A 21,648-nucleotide genomic window follows, 5' to 3' on the forward strand; every position below is an offset into this window, starting at 1 on the left:
AGTTTTGTACCAAATATCAGGGCCGTACCTGCCCGATTTAAGATATTAGAGCGGTAACAGTCAAGGAAAACAGTTAGTTAGCTTTGAAGCCCTCTGGCGGCCAAACGAAGCAACCCATCAACACAGGCGGCCATATTTTTTTTGAAAGCCCATTTTCTATCAATTTTTCCACAAGTGTTGTGGGCGACAATAAAGAGAGTTTTGACTAAATTTGACAACTACTACTTTTTGACAGTTACAGGGTGGTTCAATGTATCAATTTAAAAAGTGATTTTTTTAAATAATTGGCCTAATACAAACAATTTCTTTAATTTTGAACAGAGAATCAGACAGAATTATAAAAATGTGTTGAAAAACTCGACTTTCTGGCCTTTTTTAGAACTGATTTTTTGACCACACTGTATTATATATTTTGACGTTTTTCTGCACCTACTTCTAGTACAAACCTAGTCTGACATGACAAAACACAAAAACCCAGCAAAAACCTTTCCTGATAAATTAAAAATGTTTTCAAGACCGAAAATATCAAATTTCACATAAAGTGGTAAATATCTCAGAAACCGATACAGATATGACATTAATACACGAAAAAATGTCTAGAATTTGAAGTAGATTAAAAAAATTAAAAAATATACAGGGTATCCCATACATTGTTTTTAATTAAAAAAGGTTTTTTTGAGACTCTCCAGTTGTGATAATTCAGGAAAGTTAGTGGGTATTGTTAATATTAGGAATTGCAAGAAATTAGTGGGCATATTTACCCCTCGGAATATACCAATAATCTGATATACAGGGTGTGTCACAAAACTTTGTTTTGTGTGTAAATGGTAAACGTTTAAATTTGTGTTATCAATGACTTATCTTAATCGGGAGAGAGAGAGAGAGAGAGAAAGGACATCCCCCACCCTCCAAAACCTCCTGGGGCAAACGAATCGATTACGAGACGGGAGAAATTCGACGCGCCGAATCGACGCACCTGTCGTTTGGAGGCGCGTCGCGACGCTCCTCACACAATTCTCACTAACGTCGCGATGCCTCTCGCACCCGGACGGACGGCGTCGATAATGTAAACGCCGCGACGCATCAACGTAAAAAGCGCGTTTTACACAAATTTACTCTCGTGTTTTGGTGTGTGAGTGCGCCTACCTGTTGTTATCCATTCCCTCCCCTGTTAAATTTGTCTGCAGGTGAGTTTGATTTTAGTTTAGACAAACTCCCCCCGTACTCAGTTTAGTTAGGAAACGAGTACTCACTCACAACAAGTGGAGTCAAAAAAAAAACAAAAATACAAAATGGCCGGCGCGACAAAATGGCCACCATAACCTAAATTTTGTCACTGCAACAACACCATTTAACCCTGGTTGAGTGTTTACTTTAGGCTGTATAGGGATGGGCTAATTGGATGACGACGCTAATTAATCGGTTTAGCAAGTTTACCGAGCCGAAATGATACTACATTCACCGAGCAACCACCCCCGGGGGTTGAATACACGAACGTTCTACAGACAGATTAAAACACCCTCAAAACCGTTTAAAAAGAGGAAAAGAGCAAGCAACCCTCTTCCTTCATCCCCCTCTGTCACTGTCTTTGCGGGATTATGCCGCTTTGAACGCATCTCGGAAAATTGCCTCGAGGATGTACGACCTTTCGTGGCCGGATTACCGGGGGCTAAACGCCACCCTTTTCGGTTTTTTTTTTAGATAATCTCACTTTGAAAAATGTCCCCCCCATTCAACGTTTACCAAACGAACTTTTTAAGTTCCTAACCTGAAAATTTGAAGTTTGTAACTGCGCACCTATAAGGGAGTTACACAGCTTAAGATATTAGACTTTAACTTACAGTCACCTAACCTTAAATCTGTAATTTTAGACTCAGTTTTCTATTGTTTAAGCTTAAGTAAAGTATGGTTCAGAATGTGTAGAATACAGTTGAAAGAAGTCACAGTCTGGACCATGCTTAACTTAAGCTGGGCTTGAAGTTCGACGGTGTAAATGGCGGTAAGAAAATTACAGCTTTCCAAATAGAAAATTGAGGGAACTATCAAACATAAAGTATTGACACTTTGCTTGCAATTGCCAAAGTCAAAAAAACTTTGAAAATTGACTCGACTGATCAAATTACGTTTATCAAGTTTTCATGAATTTCTTATGTAAATTTCCAGTTTACAAATCAATTTTTGTGGATTTCAGGGTGCGTATTCTTGAAACGAGGGATCAAGAGAAAAGCGTGTAGAATGTGACAGGAACACGCAATTGTCAGCTTCTTCTGTCACATTCTATCAACACTTCTCTTGAGAATTCCGTTCCCTGCTTTCAAGAATATTTTAAATATTTTACTTTTTTCATAAAAAATTATGTCAATTTCAGTTTTTTTCAGCCACTTTTGATGAATTTTACGTAAATTGTCAATTTTCATGAATTTGATGTCAATTTCCAGTTCACAAATCAATTTTCATGGATTTAAGGTCAGTATCAGATATTTTGCAAATTTGTCATAAAAATTATGTCAATTTCAGTTTTTTTGGCCACTTTCGATGAATTTTACGAAAATTGTTAATTTTCATAAATTAAATGTAAATTTTCAGTTCACAAATTAATTTCAATGGATTTCAGGTCAGCATCAGATATTTGGGTAATTTTTCATAAAAATTGATGAAAAATCAGTATTTTTCAACCACTTTTGATGAATTTTACATACATAGTCAATTTTTATGAATTTGATGTCAATTTTCAGTTTACAAATCAATTTTCATGGATTTCAGGTCAATATCCGATATTTTGCAAATTTTTCAAAAAAATTCATGAAAAACCAGTTTTTTTCAGCCACTTTTGATTAATTTTACGTAAATTGTCAATTTTCATGAATTTGATGTCAATTTCCAGTTCACAAATCAATTTTCATGGATTCCAGGTCTATCAGATATTTTGCAAATTTTTCATAAAAATTTAGGAAAAAACAGTTTTTTTCAACCACTTTTGATGAATTTTACGTAAATTGTCAATCTTCATGAATTTGATGTCAATTTTCAGTTTACAAATCAATTTTCATGGGTTTTGGGTCAGTATCAGAATTTTGGTAATTTTTCATAAAATTATGTGAATTTCAGTTTTTTTGTTCACTTTTGATGAATTTTACGTAAATTGCCAATTTCCAGTTCACAAATCAATTTTCATGGATTTCAGAGCAATTATCAAGAAACAAACACAGAAATTTGTTTAAAAAAAATTAAAAAGTTGCAACAAAGTCTTTAATCACAAATGTACAGACTTCTTGTACAAAATTCAGTTAAAGCTCTTTTAAAGTCTTTTATCTGTTAAATTTAAGATTATAGATTAAAGTCAAATATCTCACAGGGAATAACTCGGAAACTGTATGAGCAATTTCAATATTAATAATTTAAAATTGTACGTAAAAACTATGATTACAACACTCTAACTCGAAAATTAAGTTAAAGTCACTTTAAGAGCAATTTGAACAAATTTTGGTTTTTACGTGGACTGGGAGTTTTTAAATATCACATTTCTAAGTAAAAATTTAAGGTTATGACAATTTTTAAAGTCACTTATCCCACAAGAAATAACTCGGGAACGGTTAAAGCGATTTGAATAATTTTTCTCCCTTATGGCACTCTCTCAATCGACAAGTTTGGGCAACGTTGCCGCTTATCGAATTTTACCATCCCCCAAAACCAGACTATGATGTTTACCATTTACACACAACATACGGCTTCCGATTAGTCCCGATAAGAGGTTTATTGATTACAGTCGGTGTTATCGGCTACTTTTTATCAGACTCCATTAATCGGGTAAATAATAGTGATACGGTGGTCGTTTGTCCATTATCATGGCAAAAAAACGTGAAATGGGGGTGAAAAAAACCCTCTCCGACAGAATTAACTTTACGTAGAGGAAACGTTTAGGTTCCCTGTCGATAAAATAAATGAAAAGAAGACAGGGAAAAAAACGTTTAGAAACTTCATTATCTCATCGATTTTACCGACCCACCAAAAATCAGTAAAATTCAATTACTAGCGGGTTCTGAGATATTCAAGTTAAGATAACAAAATCACCATTTTGGGGTAAGTTGAAATTAATAACTTACCAGATTTGTGAACTTCGTGCAGGAGGTACCTCAATCGAAATGGAGTTGGAACCAAGTTTGGTGCACCCTGTCACCTTTTGTCGTGTAACTCCTTAAGAAGACCCTGAAATAAAAAAAAACCTTAATACAATCTTGTAGAGGATGAATTTTTCTGCAACTAATATTATTTACACTTTTTTTGTAACTTTTGAAATAACGGAGCTACGCTCAGTCGAGATGGAGAGTTAGTTTTTAAGCTAGAAATGTGAAATTTTCAGGGTTTATCCCACAAACCTGGTAGAATAACAAATTCTTGTTGTAATTGACAAGATAATGGAAACGAGATAGTGTAAACGTTCCGCGTTCTAATCTAGTCGCGGCAACGTTTACACCTGTCGCACAAAGCACCAGAGCGTGCACAACAGACGCTGTTCCATCCATCCAAAACTGTACCGTGTTTACACCGGAAACGAATTTCCCGATACGAGAAAATTGGATATTTCGATTAGCGGCGTCTTCGAATAACTCCGGAAATGGACTAATTTGCCGAGCACTAATTTCAATTTTCCCCCCTTAACTCAAAAAATAGTCCAAACCCAGGAATCCTGGAAAAAACACTCAAGCGTCACGAGATCAAGTACGGACATCGGCAACCTTTTTTATTTTTAGTTTCCTTTTAAAAATCGAATTTTGGCCTGTGGTGAACGTGGCAACGTTGCTACAGCAATTCTCAGTGCTTCAGAAAGCGTTTTGTACTTCCTTTTCAGATATAACAGTACGGCCGACTTTAGGCTCTTTTACTGTATCAACGTTTAAAATCATACAACTTTTCCACAAAAAAAAAATCGATTTGTACACACGTTCCCGTGGAATCAGTTCAACAAAACGAATCTACCGACAGCCAAGTTCCGGAAGATATCGGTAAACTTTTTCGATTATCGTGCCCTTCTCCCTTTCCTCGCTGAAATCCTAAATTAACTCGGCCGTTCCGAAAAACTGAAGATTAAGTTGCGACCGACTAAAATTTCTAGTTTTTTTTTTTTTAAATTTCAACCGTCCTATAGGGGCTGTAGGAGTAATGTGGTGTAGTAGTTAACGAATCAGGTAGGGTTGTAGCAAAAATGAAGGTTGTAACCCTGACAGCCATCGAGAAAACAAAAAAAAACGAAAACAATGTAATTGAAGCATTTTTTCGCTTTAACCAGTGTTGCCAAGTCAGAATGTTTAATCGGTCAAAAAACGGTAGATCAAAAAAATAATGCTAATTTGCTATATAAACTTCAAGTATACAGATTTTCATTATTTCAACACGTCTCGTTGATTTTTGCAGTATCTAGGCCAATTTTGACATTAGTGACAGATATCACGTGGTTTCACAAGATAATTCAGCCAAGCGTGACCCACTTGGAGTAAGACAATGATTTAAGCACAATTTTAGAATTTCAAAATCTAAAAAAACAGTACAAAATTTAGTTCAGACAGGGATAAAAGTAGGGTCAAAGTTTGAACTGTCAGAAACACAGTTTGAAAGGACAGTCAAGGACAAAATCGCCTCTAAAATCCATTTACAGTGAGAAAATGACTATTTTAAGCACATTTTTAGAATCCTCATTAAATTTCCTATCTAATGACATAAAAAAATACTAGAAAATTTGGTACAGTCAGGGAGAAAAGTAGAGTCAAAGTTTGAACTGTCAGAAACACAGTTTCAAAGGACAGTCAAGGACAAAATCGCCTCTAAATTCCATTTACAGTGAGAAAATGACTATTTTAAGCACATTTTTAGAATCCTCATTAAATTTCCTATCTAATAACATAAAAAAATACTACAAAATTTAGTAGAGTCTGGGATAAAAATAGGGTCAAAGTTTGAACTGTCAGAAACACAGTTAGAAAGGACAGTCCGGGACAAAATCGCTTGTAAAACCCACTTGGAGTGAGAAAATGACTATTTTAAGTACATTTTTAGAATCCTCATTAAATTTCCTATCTAATGACATAAAAAAATACTAGAAAATTTGGTACAGTCAGGGAGAAAAGTAGAGTCAAAGTTTGAACTGTCAGAAACACAGTTTGAAAGGACAGTCAGGGACAAAATCGACTGTAAAACCCACTTGGAGTAAGAAAATAACTGTTTTAAGTACATTTTTAGAATCCCCATTAAATTTCCTATCTAATAACATAAAATACACTACAAAATTTGGTACAGTCAGGGAGAAAAGTAGGGTCAAAGTTTGAACTGTTAGAAACACAGTTTGAAAGGACAGTCAGAGACAAAATCGCCTGTAAAATCCACTTACAATGAGAAAATGACTGATTTAAGGACATTTTTAGAATCCTCATTAAATTTCCTATCTAATGACATAAAAAAATACTTCAAAATTTAGTACAGTCAGGGATAAAAGTAGGGTCAAAGTTCGAACTGTCAGAAACATAGTTTGAAAAAACAGTCAGTGACAAAATCGCTTGTAAAACTCACTTGGAGTAGAATCCTCATTAAATTTTCTATCGAATGACATAAAAAAATACTACAAAATTTGGTAAAGTCAGGTAGAAAAGTTGTGTCAAAGTTTGAACTACCATAAACACAGTTTGTAGAGATAGTCAGGTACAAAACCGCGTGTAAAATCCACTTACAATGAGAAAATGACTGATTTAGGCACATTTTTAGAATCCTCATTAAATTTCCTATCTAATGACATAAAAAAATACTACCAAATCTAGTACAGTCAGGGATAAAAGTAGGGTCAAAGTTCGAACTGTCAGAAACACAGTTAGAAATGACAGTCAGGGACAAAATCGCCTCTAAAACCCACTTACAGTGAGAAAATGACAGTTTTAAGCACATTTTAAGAATTTTCATTAAATTTACTATTCAATAACCTAAAATACACTACAAAATTTGGTACAGTCAGGGAGAAGAGTAGGATCAAAGTTTGAACTGTCGGAAACACAGTTTGAAAGGACAGTCAGGAACAAAATCGCCTGTAAAACCCACTTGGAGTAACAAAATGACTGTTTTAAGTACATTTTTAGAATCCTCATTAAATTTCCTATCTAATGACATAAAAAATACTACAAAATTTAGTACAGTCAGGTAGAAAAGCGACTAACAGTATATAAAATGTTTCACAACCCACATAATGGCAATGGTATTAAAAACTGTAGATTATATAAAAAAAAAAACAGGAGAACTGTAGAAGAACCACAAAAACGGTAGATATACCGTTCTAACGGTAGACCTGGCAACATCGGCTTTGACCGTCTTTGTAGTGGCATTTGCGTGAATTTTGTTACACACAAATCGAAAGTGCATTAAATTATCTATATCAGTGGCCAAAAAATCACAATATTTTAAAAGAATGTTAAATCAGCTGTATACATGTCAAAAATTAGGGCTGTATTGTAACAGCCACTGAACTGTAGCACACTTTAACTGTCCCTTAATGACATTTACGTGAAATTTCCGTCGTATTGTTGTACACATCAATCGAAACAGCACAAATTCAGCTGCACGAACCTACAGCCCTACAAATTTTAGTGTTAGGGTGGAAAAAGGAAAATTTAATTATCTTGTTAGTTTCTATTTGTTTCGCATTTAAACTAATTTGGCTCTGGGTCCGTTCAATTAGAAACACGTCTCGTCTCTGATTTGGGTCTGTACCGTTATAATCCCCTCAAATGCATAATTCCACATTATTCCCCGATTTAAACGAAGCTGTAGCTTTGTAAAGTGATGTTTTCAGAGTAAAACAAGCTAGTAAAATGTCACTCTTTAAATTTAAACGGTGGATTGCCCAAATGACGTTGAAACGGGAGGAAACTATTCATTTTTTGGACCACCCTGTATATCTAAAAGTAATTTTAAACATGAATTTTTAAAATGAGATAAGTAACTATCGTTGACTCACCCTGTATACAAAATCAAGGTTGACACTCTTTTAGTTTTGTAGATATCTTAGAACACAATTTGCTTTTTAGCAGAAACAAAAAATCATCAAAATACTAGGTAATTTGAATAGTTTGGCTTGTTTTGACCGTCCTGTAGAGGTCTCTAGGGCTGTTTTGTGCGATACAGCAATCGAAAGGGCATGAAATTCACACTAATCGTGTAGAAAATCACGGCTGTAGCCTAATTTGGTGAATAGAAAGTCGTATTTTTATAATTTTTGTAGCATTACAGAACAAATTTCTGACCAGAAAATAACGAAAAGGTAAACGAGCAGAAAATCGTTTTTTTTTTTTCTGGTGCTGTCTGACGTCTGTCGAGGTGGAAAAGCGGTCGACGTTTCAGTAAAAGGGCGAGTTCCGCCTTGTTGACTTTTCCATCGGACCTCGGGCAGGAAATCAAATTTCGTTCCCAAACCGAATAATCGTAATGATGATGAAACTCGTAAATGTTTCCGCGTTGCGTTCGTTTGTTCTTGGCTGTAGGGCTGTAGGACGGGGATTTTCAATCAAAAGTCACAGTTTTCATCAGTCTCCGACCTAATGGAAGACCGTGACAGCCTTAATGTATTAGAAACGACACCACCTGCGGTGATTTATAATCCTTGAAGTTTTAAACTTAACCTCAATTTTCTTCTTTACAGAAATGAGCTTCTTCAATTCGCTGTCCGAGTACGTCAGCAACAGCGTTGCCGGACTGTCACTCAGCCCGAAAAGGTTCTCACTGAGTCGTACCGACACCTCAGAAAGTTCAGCGGGAGTGTCACCTGGATCACGGAGTAATTCGGGCGACAGCAACACACCCGGTTTTCCTAAAGTGGTACCCGCTCCTGGCGCGTCCGCCCTCGTCCAGAGACGGCGCAGTACCCTCGAAGCGCTGGTGCCGAACCCGCCAGTGCGCAGACCCGGCTCGTTTCGGGTACGCTCCCCTAAAACGCCCCAGGAGCGTCCCTCAAACTTTTGCTGTCGCAGACAGAGCTGGCCCGAGATTGACCACCAGGTTTGCTCCGGGTACGTAACCCTACTTTTCTAAAATCGAAAATTACCTAAAAAATTGCAACGGATTTGTATTCTCTGGAAAATTCTACCCTTAAATGATGTATGATGGTTAAAACCAGGGATGTAAAATTTCTGGCAAATTAAATTTATGAAAATTTTTTCAGACAATTTTCGGTAATTTTCCGGAAAAATTGGAAAATATAAAAATTAGAAAATAATTAGTTTTTTACATTTTTGTATTATTAAGTTGAAAGTATTTAGGTAGTTGAGGTTAATTTGGAAAATGAAAAATTTTCTGAAAAAAATCAGACTCCCTTGAAAATTCTTGACAATTCTAGTTTATAATTTTTCAAGGTCAAACGGTGCGTGGTACCAAAAAAGTGTGTAGAAGGTAAAAATTGCATCCCATCGAGGTGCATCTGTGTTGCAGTTTATTTAGCAAAAAACTGCAAAAAACGAGAGTCAAATTTGACGCCCTCTAGCGGCTAAACGAGGCAACTTAACCGTGCCCACTCAACGTCACGTGATAGCCCCGTTAATTAACTTTCTTTTGTTATACGGTGGATTTATACAGGGTGTTTCAAATAACCGAGTTATGGACGATTTTCTGGAAAAGTGCACAAAAATTTAATCTAAATTAGGGATTTTTTGGACCTACTGTACTAACGGCGACTATTTTAGATTTTCTTCACTCAAAGTGATTTTTTTAATTAACTTGAACCTGGGGAACACAAATCTGACGTCCATTTTGCTATAGCTGGCACCGTTTCGGAAATGACCTTGAAATTATGTCAATTTTGACACTTTAGGGCGTGGTACCCTTGAATAATGACATTTTGACAAATGACACTTTAAGTCATTTTTGTACTATTAACCTGAAGGTATTTAAGCAGTTGAAGTTAATTTTGAAAATGAAAAATTTTCTGAAAAAAATCAGAAGGTCACCCTCGAAAATTCTTGACAATTCTAGTTTTTAAATTTTCAAAGTCAAACTGTGCATTGTACCAAAAAAGTGTGTAGAAGGTAAAAGTTGCATCCCATCGAGGTGCATTTGTGATAAAAAATTTCGGACCTCTAACCTGAAACGTTCCTGAGATATTGAGCAAAAACTGCAAAAAACGAGAGTCAACTTTGACGCCCTCTAGCGGCTAAACGGGGCAACTTCGCCGTGCCCACTCAACTTTACGTGATAGCCTCGTTCATTAGCTTTCTTTCGTTATACGGTGGTTTTATACAGGGTGTTTCAAATAAGCGAGTTATGGACGATTTTCTGGAAAAGTGCACCAAAATTTCGCTCAAATTGGGAATTTCTGCTTTCGAAGAAGGTGGTTAAAGTAAGACTGTTAGATCAAAAACAATTGAATATCGATACAAACATTTTACATCGAGTAGGCCTAGAATTTGACGTAGATTCCAAAAATCAAATAAAAAATTATAAGTTTGGTTTCAAATTTCCAATCTACAGGGACATCCTGTATACTGATGGATTGATTATGTATGATATCTACAAGATTCATATTTGGTATTTTATTTATAAAATAAAAATTAAACAAGTTACAAGGATGTAAAAAATTCATTGAATCACCCTGTAAGCTACTGCATTGTATTGACAATAACTCGGTTATTTTGACAATTATATAGGGTGTTTCAATATACCAATTTGTAGCCCTTGAACTTGCCTTCTGACCACCCTATATAGTGTTTTTTCCTAAAACGTCGAATAACTGAGTTATTTACTGTTTTAACTGAGTGGTTTGTTGTAAAGTTTGATTTTGACAGTTTTTACTGTGACAGCCCATAACTCTGTTATTTTGACAGTTACAAGGTGGTTCAATATACCAATTTGTAGTCCTTGAAATTTTCTTTTGATCACCCTGTATACCGTATATAGTAGAAATGTCACGCTACCAAAAGATTGAAGCTTTTATAGCGGAAATGTGTTGTCCAAAAGGGAGAGAACATTTTTCAGAAAGTTTCCGGTAATTTTTCTGAAAAAAATGGAAAATCTAAAAATTCAAAAATTATTTGTTTTTTAATTAATTGTACAACAATCCAAATAAAGTATAATGTATTAAATTTAGATATCTCAAACTATCTCATTAGAATGCATGATAAGTTTGACAGTTATTTTCCCTGTCAAGAAAAATTTTCATTTAAGAATTTTTTTTTTCAAAAATTGAAATTTTCCGACTCGAAGATTACCGTTTTTACATCTCCGGTTAAAACCACATTTAAGAAAGTTTATTTTTCGTACTCCAGTTACTCCAAACTAACGTCACTATAATATCGGTCACAAAACCTGCCTCATCGATTCACATTGAGGGAGGGAAAGGTGGAGCAAACGGGGACCGTATCAAATAAACTCGACGAATGAATGGCAGTTGGTTTAATTACGTTTCGAAGCAAACATGTGCAGCCACTTTAGCCAGCAGGGGAGTGAGGGGAAATTAAATGTTTTGAGGGCGTTTACTGATTCGGCTACGTTTACAACGTAATAAAATTCACAAACAGCAATAACTCCCTGCTGATGTAAAATTGGGGAAACACTGAACCGTTTTGAGTTTAGTTTCATTTTCAGGAAACTCAAATATTCAGTTTGTTCCACGATTCTGTGCAGCGAATTGAGGTCCTACACACTTTACTTAAAAAACTCACAGAAACGGCACAACAATTGTCCACCAACTTGTCCTGATTAATAATATAAACTTGAGGTTTTGAGGACTGGAAATTCTCTCAAAGCGGATTTTCGTTGTGTTTTTCCGCGCACAAACTGGGACAATAACAACAGAAAACGAGCGTGGGAGGGGTGGAGAGAGGAAATTAATTTTTAACGCCGCTATAACTAGCTGGAGGCGGAAACTTGGTCCTGCGATTCCCGACTGGACGTAAAACATTTTCTCGGAAATAAAATGCACTTTTTTTTGGTCTGCGTGCACCTCAAATACTCTTTGGAGGAGCAGATTTTTTTTTAACATTGAAATGACAGGAACTGGAGATAGATAACAAAGATGTCGGTTTTAAGGTTTTCAACCGTAAAAGAACGGAAATTTATGGTTTTTATTAGAGAGGAGGACTCATTCCCTAGATGGGGTGCAAACGATGACATATTACCACCCCCTGTATTCGCATAGAAATTTATTGCATGTCAGAGGCTCTAGACACGTTTTTGAGGGCAGAAAGGAATTTTCACCCCTACACACTCATAAATCGAATGATAACTTGGCACAAGATGGCTGAGACTGTTAATTAATCGTATTTTCCTCCAGACTGTAACAAATTTAATGGATCACTCAGTATTTTTCTTGGAGGGTTGGCGTGCTGTTGCAAAATAAATGATTCAAGGAAATTCCTCCTTCAATTGATGTGCCGCTTGTGTTAAACAACAAACATTTTTAAAAACTTAATTTCCTCAGCTAGTTTAAAAGATATTCAAAATGTAAGTTTTTGGTTTTCTGGGTTAAAGTAGTCTGAAATTAGGTGCCACTTGATGGGGTTAAGGCTACAACAAACAAAGTTACACCTTTTGAGGTTTCTGTACGTGTAGGGGACCCTCAAAAGTTGCTAAGAGCGCGTGCACTGTAATAATGAACCCCATTAAAACTTGGAGGAAATTCTGGTTGAGGGGGAGAACGAAATCTCGTTATAATGCGCAATTTGTTTCAGCTCCTCCAATAAATCGATCCCAAATTAACCAGAGTTAGTAATCATCGAGTCTTGTTGACTCCCAGTTTCCTTAGCTAATTAACCGGGTTTCTTGGAATCCCGTTTGAGTGAACTTAATTGGAATATTCTGCACGCAATATTAAAGGCGTAACCACTCAATTAACATAAATTGGCTGATAATAGCTTGATTCAAGATATGTTTGGTTGTAGGGTTCAAGAGATTGACGGTTCCTACTTTGAAAGCTTCACGGCATTGGCATGGAAACAGGAGAATCAGAGACAGAGCGTGCTCAGAAACGCGGAACTCGTGGCATCAGAGGCACCGCCCCCCGACCACGACTTGGGCATCAACCCCATCGACCATTCCCCCTCACAGACCGAGAAGGAGAAACTGTACGTGGAAATGCTGTACACCATCGCCAACACGGTAAATGACAATAATTTTGGTTTTTGAATGTTGTTTGATTTTAATATGGAAGCAGGTTGGGGCGCCGGCTCCTGGCGGCCAATACGCCCACTACAAGGAAGATTTGTACTTGTACGGCCAGAGAGCGTTCGGTATGCCGCCCGATCGCCATTACAGGATGCTGCACGTTGCCGGCGAGGAACAACCGCCCATTGTTGTACTCAGTGTCGTTGTAATCGAGGCAGAAGGACTTGAAGCCAAAGATGCAAACGGTGATTATACTTTTTGAAAAACTGTAGCTGTAGAGTGCAATTTACGCCCACATACACTCTAAATGTCACTACAGGACGATAAAAGTAACAAGTTTTAGACTCTTAACATTTTAAAATATCTCATGGGCTATAGAGTTGAAAATTTACAACTTACAGAAAATGCCACTACAGAACGCTCAAAAGTTAAAAAAAATCTTTTTCAAATATCTTATCAATGAATAGGGCTGTAGAAACGAAGTTTGGTATACAGATAGTCAGCAATAACGCCCTTTTGATTGATGTATCGCAACACAAAACCAACTTCCTCCAAATGTCTCTACAGGATAACCAAAATTGAAAAATTACCTGATAAACGTTGAAGTTGTAGATTCTGCTGTATCTCCGAAACGCTGTAGGCTTGAATTTCTGCACACATTTGACGTCCTTTCGTTTGATGTACATCAACTGAACCCTAAAATCGGTACCGGATAATTAAAGTGCCAAAAAACTGATTAAAAATACAAAACAAAACTTACGTACTTTTGATGTAATATCTCGAGAATGCCTGGAGCTACAGCTTTCAAATTTGACTTGGTCATTTTAGGGCCTTTCCCCCGGTGTGCTGAAAATTGTCAGAAGTGAGATATTATCAATACAGCAACACTCTCTATTACAATTTTAAGTCTCTCATTAATTATTTAATCTCTAAACAGCCAAAAACAATCAATTAGCTAGCACAAAAGGGGCCCAAAGAGACCCGAAACCGGGCTGAATTTGCATTGACCGGATAACATTGGAATATTCATGTTGCGGATGAATGTGATCGAGGATTAAAGTAAATGCGGCCCTTAATTCCCTGTTAAGGACCTGGAAGTCGTTAATTTTGAGGTCCAAGAAGATAAAAGTTCGTGTACGTTCTGGGGCCCTTAAGAGGCAACAGGTTGCTCCTATGAATTGTCCTGAAGGGAGTTTTAAAATGGCGTCCAAGTGAAACAGTGCGGTCATTTTGGTTCAATTGCTCGCGCCATCTTGGATTTGATAGTCAAGATGGTAGAACTACTTTTTAAACAATCTTAAACAATGGATTTTTTAGTTCACCATCTTGAATTTGCAAAACGTTTTATTTTGACTTAGTAAACACACTGAATATCTCAGTAGTACTAATTTGTACAAAATGGGGACGGAATTGACACAAAGTGTGGTTAATGTTCAGGATTCAGTGACCCCTACTGCATGCTGGGCATTCAACCAATGGCGGCCCCGAGCTCCCCCCAACCCCTCACACCCAGCAGGACGTTGTCAGACGCCTGTTCTCCCGGCGCCCCCCCAGGGGGCAGCATCGGCGACCTCAATCACAGCGGGGGTGAAAAGTTACGCAAACACCACAGGTACGTCACCAAAAAGGATTGAACTAGGGAGGTTGAGATGATTTTGGGGTGTGGTTTAGTTTCAAGCTAAGTTTTAAGCGAAAAGATGGACGAACCAGGGAGCACCGGGACAGTTTGGGGGGCGCTTTGCCCGCCAAGTTTATCAGGGCCACGTCAGTGAAGCCGCACACTTTGAACCCGAAATGGAACGAGAAATTTCGATTGTAAGTGGAATTATTTGATATTTCGATGGTTTTTTAATGTTGAGGGTGGTTTTGCTGGAAAATCGACTTTCAGGTAAATGAGCTGTCATTCACTTTGACCGGCTGAAGAAATAGTTTACCCCCGTATAAATCCCTTGAATAACCTTTTTCAGGTTTAGGGTAGAACCTTGTAATAAAGGCCGATAAGGTTTTATTTAAAGGAGGGTAGTTACTTTTACGACGTTCATAAACACGGGTTAATTTTGCTGAAATAATACACTAAGTGAGGATTACGGCACGTTCGTAATTGCCTACTTACACGGCCCATATTGCAGCATAATTTAACCGGAATTGCAAAAAGGGAGCTTTTTTTTACAGAAAATTGAATTTTTAAGATTTGTTTGTGCGTTACTACACCCCATTTTAAATTTCTAAAGCTCTTCAGTTAAACTCACCCTTATTGTTGATTTAATGACTGAAACGTTTTCAAAATTTGTATCCAATCAGCGACATCGACGACATCAACAGTGACTCGTTGCACCTGGACATTTGGGACCACGACGACGAAAGTTCAGTGCTGGAGGCGGTCAGCAAGCTCAACGAAATCAGGGGAGTACGAGGTTGGACTCACCCCCTCCCCCTACCCTAAGTGAAATCATCATCCCCCTTTTTTCCGTAGGTTTGGGTAGATTCTTCAAGCAGGTGTGTCAATCGGCTAGGCAAAGTTCTCAGGATGATTTTCTGGGGTGCGTCACCATACCCCTCCAAGACATCCCCTCCACCGGTTTGGAGGGGTGGTTTAAGCTGGACGCACGCTCCCAACGCAGCTCGGTTCAAGGTCGAATCAGGTAGGAGAGTTGGAGGGGTAAGAAATGGTATTTACCAGTACATTACAGACTGAAGATGTGGCTGTCCACCCGTGAAAATCGTGGTGGGGGAGAGGAGGACAACTGGACTGAACTGACGCAGCACGAGAATCTCTATGCCACCTTCGTGGATTACGAGTTGCGCAATTGGGGGAGGGAGTCGTGGACCTGGAGTGGTGATCTACCAGGTCCGGCTTTAACAATTTTGCACCAGCACGCAGTACAAGGTTGTTGCGCTTTTGCTTCATATACAATAACCTAACTTTTAGTGTGTCTAGGTGATCTAACAGAGCTTCAGACGGCGCTTGCGCGCTTTGTGGCAGCCTCCAGTGTTTACCTGAAAACCCCACTCGATCCCCGATGGATGCTCCAGCTCCTCACCGATGTGGAGAGTTCCTTTCATAACTTTACTCTAACCAGAGAAGAGGAAATGTGGCTGGCGGAAAAGTTCACAGCAATGCAAGGTGGGTTGGAGTGACCAACTCAGACTCTTCTGAACTTGTCAGTTTTGCAGAAAGATGGCTGCAACAGTTGCGTCATCACCGTCAATTATTTCCGGCCTTACATCCGGCATCGTTGGCCCGTCTCGAGTACCTACTGCGCTGTTTGGCCTACTTATCCAACATGGTTTGTAGGCACTAATCAAAAAACCAAATCAAATTTCAGTTAAAAATTATGCAGAAGACTTTCTGGAAGTGCTGTCCGTTTAACAAAGAAATCAGGGGGGAAATCGTGGCAACTCTGAGGAAAGGTACACCAGAGTGGTTTAACGGTTTGAGGAATGTCATCATGAACCCGGAGGAGTACGACACGTCTTTTGTGGATTTTTGTTCTGAGGTTTACGTCCAACTCAAACACGGACTCAATCACTATCATCCTCTATTTGAAGGGTGAGTTTAGTTGACTTGAGCTAAAGGTTGTCCAACTGTGACCAATTTCAGAACCAACGGAATCCCTTACTTCAGCGTAGTGTACAAACAAATTGACAAACTTATGGCGGACGAGGTTGTCAATTTTTTGAATCAGAACCAACATCCAGACGCGGCCTACAGCCGACTGATTTTCTCTATTTACATGGAGGTGAAAGATTTGGCCACGTTCAGCCAGAATCTGCCCTCTGGCGGTGATCACAAGCTACTGCTAGTGCGGTGTCACGAATGGTTCGAACCATCCGTCAGTCATTGGCTTAACGTTTGTAAAGGGAAAGCTTTACAAAGGGTTTGTTGCTCCTTGGATTGGAAGAATGTTGTCATAATAAAGTTTTGCTTGACAGGTGAGGACCGCCATGGATTTGCAGAAACCTTGCGAGGGTGACAAGTTGGTGAAGCACAGCTCGTCCGCGGTGGACGTGGTCGCCATGTTCTGTCAGTTGAGGGACTTTTGGAGACTGCTGCAATGGCCCAAAGCCCACTCGGTTTGTTTGCTGTCCCAACTGTTGGACTGCATCTGTTCAGCAGCGTTGCTCTACGCTGACATAACCTATCAAGGCCTTATGGAGACTGGCTATTTTGACAGATTGGGACCGTTCAAAGTGTGCGACGAAATGTGCGTGGCCGCTAATAATTTGGAGTACGTCTACAAGTTTGTATCACTTTTGGGTAGGTTACTGATGTGCGATAATAGAAGGAAGTTTCTCTAATGATCTAATTGCAGAAAACTATTTCGATTTTGTTACGTTAGAGACGCTGGCATCGGAAATGCACTTTGCCACCCTCACCAATCAGTTGGATAGCACTTTAAGCCAGTTTCAGGTTAGAAACTACCCTACATGCATGTAAATCTCAGCACAGTGAGTGGTGTGATTTACGCAAATGCAGCAAATATGTGAACTTACCATTACAATGCCCGCATTAATAAGAACACATAAGAAAATCATCCGATTGCTAATCGATTTGTTCTTTTGAATGCGGCCAATGGCGCTGAATACTATTATCCAATTGTTAGGTTAGGATAACGGACATCTTGAAAAGGGTGGGGCCCCAAATGCAGGAAGCTTTAAGGAAGGCGATGTTCCACGTGGCCTGGTCCCCCGACACTTTGCCTACAGCCCAGGCTGTTGATCCACTCTTTGACTATCTGCACACCCATCTCAAGGCTTTGAACGTTGCGCTGTTGCCGCAAAACTTCCAGCAAGTTCTTGTAGAGGTTGGTTCAATCCTACAAAAAAACAATTACACTTAGACAAGGCTATAAATACTGAGCAATTTATTACTACACATACACTCACACTACCATACTAATCTAAAACAACATAAAATACAAGAGTGGTGTTTACAGATATGGGAATATACACTAGCAGAGCTGAGTCACCAAATGGACGGTGGTGCGGCTAGTGAAGAACTACCCGCCATGTTCCATGAACGTCTACACTGCGCACTAGAGCTGATGGTGGACTTTTTCCACGCAGAAGGTCACGGCTTGACTACGGAGCAGTTGCACTCGGCGAGTTTTGCGCAGATCGAGCAACGGTTGCAGTACCACCGCACCGACACCGAGAAACTGATCGAGACGTTCTACGCGCAACGTCTTCAGGAGCAATCGACGATCGCGAGCAGCCCGTACGGGAATTTGGCGGTACGGGCGTACTTTAACCACGACTCGCTGTGCGTTGAGGTGTTGCACGCCCGTGACATAATCCCGCTAGATCCGAACGGGTTCAGCGATCCGTTTGTTATCATCGAACTGCTCCCCAAACGAATATTCCCGCACTGTAACGAGCAACAAACTAACGTGCACAAGAAAACGCTGCACCCAATTTTTGACGAGTGTTTTGAGTTTAGCGTCACGTTGGAGCAGTGCAAGGCGCCTGGGGCCATGATAGCCTTCACGGTGATGGACCATGACGTTTTAACGGCCAACGATTTCGCTGGTGAAGCCTTCCTACCCTTAGGAACCATATCAGGGGTGGCAGAAAACTCGTCTGCAGACAATTTCCACGGTTTGAAACCTGTGGATTTGGTGCTCATGCAACAGCATGATAAAAGTAAGTTAAAACCTAAAAAAAATTTACTGGTTTTTAACCTGGGATCATTTTTGTAACAGATCACCCAATCTTGCAAATTTTAGAGTCCAGGACTGTCGACAGAATGGCCACGGAATTTGTCAAGAAACAGCGACTGAGAGTGGCCGTGAAATAGTCACAACGACCTATTTTTTGTACCAAAAAAAAAAAAAAAAAACACCTAAAAAATACCCCCTAACCCTCTCATCCACCACTCTCTCACTGTGTATTTAAAACAATCTCAAGTCTCAAACGCACTGACTATTTACAACTTACTCCTTGTACATAAGGGTTTTTTGTATATTTTCTTACTGAAACTGTTGTGTATAAATGAAGCATTTTCTAACTGTAAGGCCCAGCTTTCATCATATGGCTGTGGTTAAGTTTATCGCCAACTTGACCACGACCATTATGAACAAAAACCACATATCTGTTCTAAAGTACCTAGAAAACGCTAAATTGTCCAGTTCGTGGACGTGTCAGAGGTGTTTTTTTTTTAGTACCTAGTGTGGAAAAATTAGGAATTTGTATTTTTCTTGACAATTTGTTGCACAACCCATACAAGGTTATAATTTCTCTTATGGACTTGTGATGACAGCAGAGTGATTATATGTGACTTATAAACTGTAACTCATGAGCCATAACTTATCGATATATTGATTAAGTGAAATCTAATATGGTGTCTACAAGAAAAAACAAAAAACCTGATGGTGATTTCCAAAAACCAAAACGTTATATGTCACGACGTTGTAGATAAGGTAAACTGTCAAACACATAACAGAATTGTCAAGTTGTGACTTTCAAAGCACTCTTTATTAAACTACTTTTCCACAACAATTGCAAAGGAAACAATTTGGCGGTTTTGGACACCATTTTAGAGGACTGTAACGATATATGATCCATTATTACAAAGTACAACATAACAGGAACGGAAAAAAACACCTTTGAAAGCACGTGAACCTAATTTAAAACTGTGTTAGTTTTACTAAAAAGTAGTCAATATTTGTGTATATAACTATAAGTAAACGTCAAGGTATATAGCGGCCATATTTACCTGTCCGCTTTTTTTACATTTCTGTCAAATGACAATCTAAAACTGTAGATCGCTTCCAAACACTCAAAAAATCAACATATCCGTGTCAAGACGAAACCCGCTGTAATTATACACAGGGTGTTGTTTTTACAATCAAATTTTACCGCGCTTTTCGGACGCTCTATATATATTTACCTATATATTATTAAAATAATATATGATATACACCTATGACACACTATACTGTTTTCCTTATTACTTATAGAGATTTATTTACTTGTTGGCGCCACTTTTTTACGTTATATTATATATTTTATACATACAATTTTTATATTGACAAAACGGCCTCGAGAGTTGTGGATATGTTTTCCTCTCAGTGTTGTGACTTAATTGATTATTGTTCAAATCCAGCCCAAAATCAAATAATACAATTTATTTATATGTATGCAAATTGATATAGCACACATTCGATATTGAATACTGAACGTCAATTCAACTAGCGTACGTCATATACCATATAGTATATAATATACGAAATATATCTGTGTATACATTCTTGTAAGTGTTTTTATGTGAAAACCTCTTGCAAGCACTAATTAAAAAACAACAATGCAAACTGTCTATTTTATATTACAAGTTGATAATAATAACACCTCACTTTAACTAGCACATTCATTAATAACAATCACAAACCATCATCATAACCATAATACAATCCATCCTGAAAGGCTTTATGCATATCAAGGCTGTTACGTCTGATTCGCCTGCCTAAAGGCTCCAAATCATTGTAACACTTAGTAAACACACGCTCTATAGCATCTATAGCCTCCAATTCACTCACATTCCTCACAGCCAACATGGAACTGAGTGCTTTACTTTTAACGCAATTTTGATGAGTCTCCTTAAAATTAAACATGGAAGTATCCCCATTAAACCAAGCGGACATGAAACTACAATGAGCCAAATTGGCAGCCCTAATCTCAGTGCAAGCCAAATGGTCTAGATTCCTAAAATCCAAATTGTGGCGACAATAGTCAAACATATGAATAAACTCATGGGTTAGCACCCCCTGCACCATGTTCTCCTTGTAGGTGTTGTTGTGGCAGATCACCACTTGGTTGAGTACCGGATCGTAGCCGCCGCTCACATTAGGGGCGCAGTCCTCGCAACTAATGTGCCGTCGTATATCGATGGGACATCCAGACGCTTTCAGGGCGCCAACCATTAAACGAACGATGGGGCTTTCTTTGATGCACCGGTACACGCTACGTTCGCAATCGATTTTGCGTAAGCCCTCGCGGCCCCCTCTACCTGTCATCACCTCGGTGAGAGATTTAGAAGAGGCCTGACGGCGCTGCGGATACAAATCGTAACCCCATTGGTTGCCGCCGGTCGGTTGTTTTGGCGCTTCTTTTGGGGGGCCCCCGTCTTCAGTCGCGTCCACAAACGTCATTTTATATACTTTTGAACATAGCAAAGTTCACTTTAAGCTAATTCAAGTAGGTATGTTGATTTTGATTATCAGTTTTTTTTGTAGATTAGTTACGTAAATTTTGAGGTTAGACCACAACACTGTTTCACTTATGTGTCTGTCTTTTTTTTTTGCATCAATAGACAGAGAGAGACCAACACCAGTAGTATCAGGTAGGTTTTAATGTTACAAATTAACGATTTAATGCAGTTAAGTTAAATTATTCACCGCAAATTCAGGATCCCTAGGAATTATAGACTATGCAAATTGGGCTAAAAGCCGCAAAGCTTGGTCAACGGTTTGTAAACTCAAAAATCACTTACCTTAAAGACTGCTAGGAAGCCGTGCTTACTCAATA

At 38.5% G+C, this 21,648-nt stretch overlaps 2 protein-coding genes and 1 long non-coding RNA gene across 4 annotated transcripts; 1 reads left to right on the plus strand and 2 right to left on the minus strand.

Moving 5' to 3' along the window:
• Positions 1-934: 934 nt before the first annotated feature.
• unc-13-4A (BAI1 associated protein 3) lies at positions 935-18,966 on the plus strand. Of its 2 annotated transcripts, none has more exons than XM_081984062.1 (18): positions 935-1,187; positions 8,675-9,041; positions 12,903-13,119; positions 13,175-13,370; positions 14,563-14,737; positions 14,797-14,940; positions 15,427-15,539; positions 15,599-15,767; positions 15,816-16,012; positions 16,055-16,249; positions 16,300-16,412; positions 16,467-16,675; positions 16,727-17,003; positions 17,059-17,383; positions 17,439-17,536; positions 17,730-17,930; positions 18,063-18,768; positions 18,828-18,966. In XM_081984062.1, the coding sequence occupies exons 2-18, from the start codon at positions 8,677-8,679 to the stop codon at positions 18,920-18,922; spliced, it is 3,795 nt and encodes a 1,264-aa protein (XP_081840188.1). In that variant the 5' UTR covers positions 935-1,187; positions 8,675-8,676; the 3' UTR covers positions 18,923-18,966. The 2 variants fall into 2 exon arrangements, with proteins under 2 accessions (XP_081840188.1, XP_081840189.1); XM_081984063.1 differs by having other exon boundaries at positions 939-1,187; positions 16,064-16,249.
• Positions 3,896-17,761, minus strand: LOC145732046 (uncharacterized). The gene is made up of 4 exons (XR_014178931.1): positions 17,620-17,761; positions 13,886-13,971; positions 13,716-13,821; positions 3,896-4,206 (listed from the first exon to the last, which is right to left on the minus strand). It is a non-coding gene; the product is annotated as an uncharacterized LOC145732046 (long non-coding RNA).
• Positions 18,967-20,433: 1,467 nt separating the features above from the next.
• LOC145732045 (mitochondrial inner membrane protease ATP23 homolog) lies at positions 20,434-21,397 on the minus strand. Its single transcript, XM_081984068.1, has one exon. The coding sequence runs from the start codon at positions 21,270-21,272 to the stop codon at positions 20,505-20,507; it is 768 nt and encodes a 255-aa protein (XP_081840194.1). The 5' UTR covers positions 21,273-21,397; the 3' UTR covers positions 20,434-20,504.
• Between the last annotated feature and the right edge of the window lie 251 nt (positions 21,398-21,648).

The sequence above is a fragment of the Ips typographus genome, linkage group LG7 (genome assembly GCF_016097725.1).
Source record: "Ips typographus isolate SLU linkage group LG7, UJ_Ityp_2.0, whole genome shotgun sequence".
NCBI lineage: Eukaryota > Metazoa > Arthropoda > Insecta > Coleoptera > Curculionidae > Ips > Ips typographus.

Excerpts from the sequence above, each read along its gene's own strand:
- unc-13-4A (XM_081984062.1), top strand. The coding sequence starts at position 8,677 with ATGAGCTTCTTCAATTCGCTGTCCGAGTACGTCAGCAACAGCGTTGCC. Across the intron at positions 9,042-12,902 it reads GACCACCAGGTTTGCTCCGG|GGTTCAAGAGATTGACGGTT; the intron begins GTACGTAACCCT and ends GTTTGGTTGTAG. Across the intron at positions 16,413-16,466 it reads TGGCCTACTTATCCAACATG|AAGACTTTCTGGAAGTGCTG; the intron begins GTTTGTAGGCAC and ends AAAATTATGCAG.
- LOC145732045 (XM_081984068.1), bottom strand. The coding sequence starts at position 21,272 with ATGACGTTTGTGGACGCGACTGAAGACGGGGGCCCCCCAAAAGAAGCG.